The sequence below is a fragment of the Sceloporus undulatus genome, unplaced genomic scaffold (genome assembly GCF_019175285.1).
Source record: "Sceloporus undulatus isolate JIND9_A2432 ecotype Alabama unplaced genomic scaffold, SceUnd_v1.1 scaffold_892, whole genome shotgun sequence".
Lineage (NCBI taxonomy): Eukaryota > Metazoa > Chordata > Lepidosauria > Squamata > Phrynosomatidae > Sceloporus > Sceloporus undulatus.
In genome coordinates this window covers 1-6,590 of record NW_024803812.1, presented here as the reverse complement: position 1 = coordinate 6,590, position 6,590 = coordinate 1, and the positions used below count along the sequence as shown (strand labels likewise).

The following is a 6,590-nucleotide window of genomic DNA, read 5'->3' as shown; positions in this document are numbered from 1 at the left end:
CGCGCCGCATGGGATCGGGGCCTCCCCTCCTCCCGACGCAGCTTCCTCTTTGGGCCCCTGGGGCTTCAGGCAGGAAGTGAGGCAAGTTTCCAGGAAAGAGGAGGAAGAGAGAAGCAGCTGCTGGCCTTGACAGTATTAGCAGCCCATGATCCAATGTGGGTGGTGGGCTCTTTGCCCTTTCTCCCATTGCTGTGGTGGGTCTCCAGAGAGCTTTGGAGGCCGCTTTGAAGCAGAGGCCGGGTGGCATCTGTCCCAGGGGTGCTTTGGGGTGTCTTCCTTCCTGGCAGAACCGGGGTCGGACTGGATGGCCCTTGGGTCCCTTCCTACTCTAGGATCCTGCCATTCCGTATAGATCTGTCTGTCTGAACACTGAGTGTAAACTTTGGCTTTGGGTTGTGCATTTTCTGAACACGCCTTGTATGCTTGCCTTTCGCTAAATAAAAGCCATCTTGCACAAGATGCACCTTGTGAAATCCTTGGTGTGTTCACATTTGTGTGGGCTCTGTGTGTGTGTTGGGGGGAATAAAACCGCCTGGTTTGTTGTGGCATTCGATGGTCTGAGAGGGAGGAGGGCCACCGATGTCCAGCCATGAAGGCTGTAGGGCCCTCTGGCCTGGGGCAGGGTGCCACTTGCGGTGGGCACATCTCGGGTGGGTGCTCCTTGGGGCCCATGGCCGAGAGACTGCCCCAGAACTAAGGGCTCCCCAAACCAACCCCGGAATGAGGCGTCTGCCTCGGGAGCCTGGCGGCCTTGCCTTGCCCTCCTCCTCCTCCACCTCGCCCAAGGCTGCCATTGCTCCCGAGCCCCCGGTGCCCTCTTCGGGCCAAAGGAGGGCTGCCCACACGAAGGAAAGGAAGGGCGCCCCTGGCAGGCCTCTGGGCACAGGGGGCATCTTGCCCATCCGAGGGAGGCCCTCCGGCAGCTGGGCTGAGTCCTTGCGGGGGAAAGCCTTGGGCTGGAGGGAGCCATGAGCCCCGGAGGGAGGAGGAGGAGGAGAGGCAGCAGGCAGCCCAGCCCCGGCCGGTTCCCGCAGAGAGAGCAGCCTCTTTGCCCGGAAAAGGGGGGCAGCCAGGAGGAGGGAGACTCGGTCCGGAGGCTTTCGCTTTCCCTTTCGCTTTGGCTTCCCTCCGGTGCCTCTCCCGCGATCGTTCCGGTAGGAGACCCCAAAAGGGGGCAGGGAAAGAGGGAGGGCTGCCGGGGATGATGGGTGCGGGCGTCCCCACCTGCAGCCCCATGGGGCTTCCTTCTTTAGGCAAGCATTAGCTGTATGTCATCCCCCTCCCTGCCCAGAGGGGCTTTGGCCGGTTCTTCTTCCTCTGAAACAGCGCCTAGGATTCCCTGGCGGTCGGTCGGTTTCCCATCCGAGTCCTAGCCAGGGCTGAGCCTGCTTAGTTTCCAAGGCCAGGAGGGATCTGCTGCTGGGACCTTGAGGCAAAGCCCTTCCCCTTCCCAACTTTGAAGCAAGAGATCTTTCCTTTCCTTCGCAGGTAGTTCCCCTCCATTTGGAAGTGAGCCTCACCCCAAAGGAGGACCTCTCTCTGGACAACTGGACCTTCTGCCCAGGGACTGACGGACCGACTGACTGGGCTCCGGTAGGCCTCCCTCCGGCCAAAATCCCTCCCTGACTTTCAGCTCAAAGACCTGGCTGAGAGTCTACCAGCCGCAGCCTTTGAAAAGCAGGGAAGCGGGTGTGCTGCGTCCTCCATCGACCGGACAGACGGATGGTCTCCCTCTCTGGACCTCCTTCCCGGCCAAAGCTTTTGGGCCCAGGGTCGCTGTGGGTCTCGGAGTGATGCTGCCCGAGGGCATTGGGGGCACTCAAATGGTTGCCAGCTGGGCACGAGGGGAGGGGTGCTTTTACATTGCCTCCCAAGCAATCTGGGCTGCAGAACCAGCCCATGAAATGGGAATGGGGGGCATGCCACAGTCCTCCACGTCGCTCCCCCATTGCCCCACGGTGGCCCTCTGTGCCATTGCCAGGCGCCAGGAGAGCAAGCTGTCCATGGGCATCTACTCTGCCTTCCAGAGATACCCAGAATCCACCACCTGAGGCAACCCTTGCTCTTCCAATACTAGGACCCCCCAAATGAGATGCCAAAGTTATCCCCATTTCCGTCTTCCACAAACACAAACTCCGTGGACCTCACTTGAGCCGCTGTGATCCCAGCCTTTCCATCCATTTGGCTCTTTCCTCCCACAGGCCACCTGTCTTTTCCAAAATGGCTTCTAAGGATGTGCTCATGGCCGGCCCTCTCTGCCTCATTGAGAACCAACCGGACGGGGAGCTGGTGGTGCAAGAGGAGGCCGCGGGGCTCCTGGCTCAGATCCGCCAACCGGTGGTGGTGGTGGCCATCGTGGGGCTGTACCGGACGGGCAAATCCTACCTCATGAACCGGCTGGCCGGCAAGAGGAAAGGTGAGAAGCCGCCCACGGTCTTCCTGACCCACATGTGTAGGGGAGTGTGTGCGCAGGGCAGGGGAGTGCCAAACCAAAGAGCAAAGGGCAGTCCCTGCCCCAAAGACCTTATGGTTTGCCAGGGAGGATGGAGCAGGGGAGGGGCAAGAATATGGGGGGGGGGGGTCATCCTGAGCAAATGCTTCCTTTGGTGTTAGACTTTGCTCCACTTGCTGGTGGAGCGAAGGTGCTTAGCCAGTTGAGAAAGCCTGCAGGCTGATCCTACATGGGCATGTATGCTCAGAAGCAGGGCAGTCAAAGGCAGCGGGAGATGTCCCGGCACCCAGACATTGCTTCCTAGGAACTGGGGTCTCTCGCTGTCCCTTCTCCTTCCCTCTTTCTCTCTGTAGGTTTCTGCCTGGGCGCAACAGTGCAGGGGATGACCAAAGGCATCTGGATGTGGTGCCTCCCGCACCCCAAAAGGGCTGACTGCACGCTGGTGCTGCTGGACACAGAGGGCTTGGGGGATGTTGGGAAGGTGAGTGGAGGGGGGACAACCAGGAGATGCCAGGCAAGCCTTGTGGCCAGGGGTACTGCTCTGGTGGCTGTGGTCTTTGTGCCACGGGTCTCCCGGGCCTGTTTGATGCATGTACTATCTTCTGTGCCGGCTCGGATTTTCAGGACAGCTGGCTCTTTCCTATGCCTGGCACCAGATTCTGCTAGAAGCCTTTGAGGCAGATGCAAGCCCCCAAATGAGACCAGAGCAGGCGGCCTGTGCTTGCTGGGCACTTGCATGCAAAGGCTGGCAGCGCAGAATCCTTGCCAAGAAAGGTCTGTCAGATGCAGGCTGGGCACAACATGATGTGGGTCCATTCAGGTCCTCTCACAGCCAAGGGGGCAGAGGGGATATCTCCAGGGCGGCTGGCTTTGCACCTCCCAGTCCCAGAGAGACGCTTCGAGCAGAGACAGAGGCAACGCTGGGTAAGATGGAGGCAAGAAGATGGTTTCTAAAATGGCCGCTTCTCTTCCAGGGAGACACGCAGAACGATGCCTGGATCTTTGCTTTGTCCATTCTCCTCAGCAGCACCCTTGTCTACAACAGCATGGGCACCATTGACCAGAACACCCTGGAGAAGCTCCAGTATCCTTCCCAGGGGCAAGGCGGGAGAGAGAGGGGCTCAGATGGAGGACTTGGAACTGAGCTGGGTAGCTGCCCTTGGAGGATGAGCTTGGGCCTGGCTTAGAGATGGCAGCAAAGCTTAAGCCTACCTTGCCACAAAGCCAGGCCTAAGCCATGACTGTGAAGTGTGGTCAGAGAACTGCTCTTGGCATATGCTCAGAGGCCATCTTGTTGCCACTAGCCATCCCAGAAGTAAACACACAGCCCTGGGAATGCTTTATAGGAGGAGCCTTGTGGCCCTTATCCTTAGCAGCCCCCAGATACGTCACTGAGCTGACCAAAAAAATTAGGACAAAGTCTTCCATGAAGCCCCTCCGGGAGGAAGAGAACGCTTCGGAATTTGTCCGCTTTTTCCCAGCCTTCATCTGGGCCGTGCGGGATTTCACGCTGGAGCTGGAGATAGACGGGCGCCTGGTCAGCGACGACGAATACCTGGAGAACGCCCTGAAACTGCAGAAAGGTGGCTGCGGATAGACAGCAAGGCCGGGGGTGTGCTGGGGGTTGGGGCAGCACATGAGATATGGGCAACAGGTGCACCCTGAAGGGGGCAGTGTGCTCTGCGCATGCTCAGGAATGTTCTTGTTGCCCCACATTCAAAGATGAGCTGCCATGGAGACCTGAATGTTCTAAAATACAAATGAAATCCTCTTTGCTGGAATACCTGTTCTTCTTCTGTAGGTGACACAGAACAGATTAAAAAATGCAACATGCCCCGGTTGTGCATCCGCCAGTTCTTCCCTTCCCGGAAATGTTTCACTTTTGACCGGCCGGCAAGCAAGAAGAATTTGCGTCGGCTGGAGGAACTGGAAGAAGACGACTTGGAGGAAGAGTTCCTCAAACCCATGGCCCGTTTCTGCCAACACATCTGGAAGACCTCCAAACCGAAGACAGTCCCCGGGGGCCAGGCTGTGACTGGAGCAAGTAAGGAGGTTTGGGGCTGGGGTCTGGAGGCCTCTTTGGCTGGACAGGGGCTGGGACTCATCCTGGCGGCAACCTTCAGTCTTCTTCACTGCTGGTCAGTTATCCCTGATGCATTTTGTTCAGAGATAGCCCTGGCAAAGTAATTAAAATTTATTTACTTATTTGTTTACTGGATTCATACTCCACCTTTCTCCCCAAATGGGGACCTGGAACCTCGTTCCCCAGTTCTTAATATAAATCTGCAGACCTACGCGGAGTGCAGCCTGGGCTGCCTTGCTGATCTGGCAGGCCCCTTCTGTTGCTTTTGGAGGAAAGAAGGGGCGTTCCCTTGCAGCATGGGAGCGCTGGCCAAAGCACGCCTTCCCGTGCCAAAGCCGACGCCTCACCAGGCCTCCTCCTTTCAGTGCTGGCAAACCTGGCAAAGACCTATGTGGGTGCCATCAACAGCGGCCAGGTGCCCTGCCTGGAGAACGCGGTCCTGGCCCTGGCGGAGATTGAGAATGCTGCTGCCATGCGCGAAGCCCTTTCCTGTTACGAGGAGCAGGTGGGGAACCGAGTGAAGCTGCCCACTTGCACCATGGAGGAGCTTTTGGGGGTGCACGCCGAATGCGAGAGGGAGGCCACTGGGCTGTTCCTGGCCCGTGCCTTTGGGGTCAGCATCAAGGAGTTCCAGGAGGCGCTCGAGGTAGGTGCTCCCTGGTGGCCCATCAGCCCCAGGCTCAGGAGACTATTGGGCAGGGTGCCCTGGTCCTTTGCCTAGCTTCCATTCCTCTGGTCTGTCAACAAGGATACCAGGCACCTGTTGTGGGCGTGCCAGATCCAGAGCAATCTGCTTTGCCCACTGGGTAGGAAATGCCCAGAGCTGCAGGAAGGGCAGCTGCTTTCAGCCACTTTCCCTCCTGCCTCAGCTGGGCTGGAGACACTGAAAGCCGGGCCTGTCCTGCCCTGGAGAGGCAAAGGGCTGCCACCACACTTTGTGTGCATTCAGCAGTCCTCCAGCAATACCATGCGACAAACCAGTTATAAAAAGAGAGCAGACTGGGCAAAGATGGGGCCTGGGGAGGCAGAGGGAAAGTGCACAATGTGTTTAAAAAGAATCTTCAGTTTGCTTGAAGAAACGAGAATTCAGGTATTGTTCCCAAACAAAGGGAAATGTGTTCTCGACAGAAAGGCCCTTCCCTACTGCCAGCCCTTTCCGGCCCCTTGGACTGAGAGCCAACCCAGGCAGGAGGAGCAGGAAAGCGGCCGTGAGTCTGGGCCAAGTGAGCTGTTCTGGACATGAGGACCCAGATGGCCACAGGACAGATGCAGGCCTCCCAGCAGATGGGTTGCTTAAACTCAGACATGTTCCTTGGAAGCTGAGAAAAGATGGAGTTGCCAAGATTAAATTGGGCAAAATTTTAGAAATAGGGCTGGTATGGGGTCATATCCCTCAGTGGCAGTTGCTGTGTGTTTTGTGGGATGCCATAATAGTTCAGTCAGTCTCAAACGGAGTCTGCAGGCCAGGTAAGGCCAGACTGTTATGTCCGTTCCTTGCACAGCGCACTTTGTAGGGTGAGCACGGTGTTTTCATTGGCACCTGTATTTTGTATTCTTTTGGCAGGAGGAGCTGAAGCGGAGGAAGGAGGAGCTCTGCAAGAGGAACGAACAGGTCTCCTTCGTCCGCTGCTCTGCTGCGCTGCTGGATCTCTCCCAGGAGCTGGAAGAAGGGATCCGCCTGGGCCTCTTCTCAGTGCCTGGGGGCTACAGGCAGTTTCTGGAGAAACGGCATGAAATTGAGGAAAAATACCGCTTGCTGCCTGGCAAAGGCATTCAGGTAGGCAGCAGCCTTGAGGTCTCTCTGGCCCACAAAGGAGCAGGATCCTGGTGGGAGTGGGACCCCACAGACCCTGCCTGCAATGACCTGGAAGGAAGTCCCATGTGAGCAGTGTGGCTGAGTGGCCTGAGCATGGGATCAGGGTTCAGATCTCTCTGCTCAGCCACAGAAACCCACTGGCTGATGTAGGGTGAGTCACACTCTCTCAGCCTCAGAGGAAGGCAAAGGCAACCCCCCCCCCACTAAACAAAACTTGCCAAGAAAATCTCATGATAGGG

At 57.6% G+C, this 6,590-nt stretch overlaps 1 protein-coding gene across 1 annotated transcript; it reads left to right on the top strand.

Moving 5' to 3' along the window:
• Positions 1-6: 6 nt before the first annotated feature.
• LOC121917810 (guanylate-binding protein 1-like) lies at positions 7-6,312 on the top strand (the record flags this gene model as incomplete). The annotated part of the gene is made up of 9 exons (XM_042443933.1): positions 7-1,154; positions 1,489-1,593; positions 2,202-2,416; positions 2,806-2,933; positions 3,427-3,536; positions 3,836-4,035; positions 4,254-4,496; positions 4,901-5,181; positions 6,100-6,312. Coding segments are annotated over exons 3-9 (1,371 nt in total), but the record flags the coding sequence as incomplete, so codon positions are not given.
• Between the last annotated feature and the right edge of the window lie 278 nt (positions 6,313-6,590).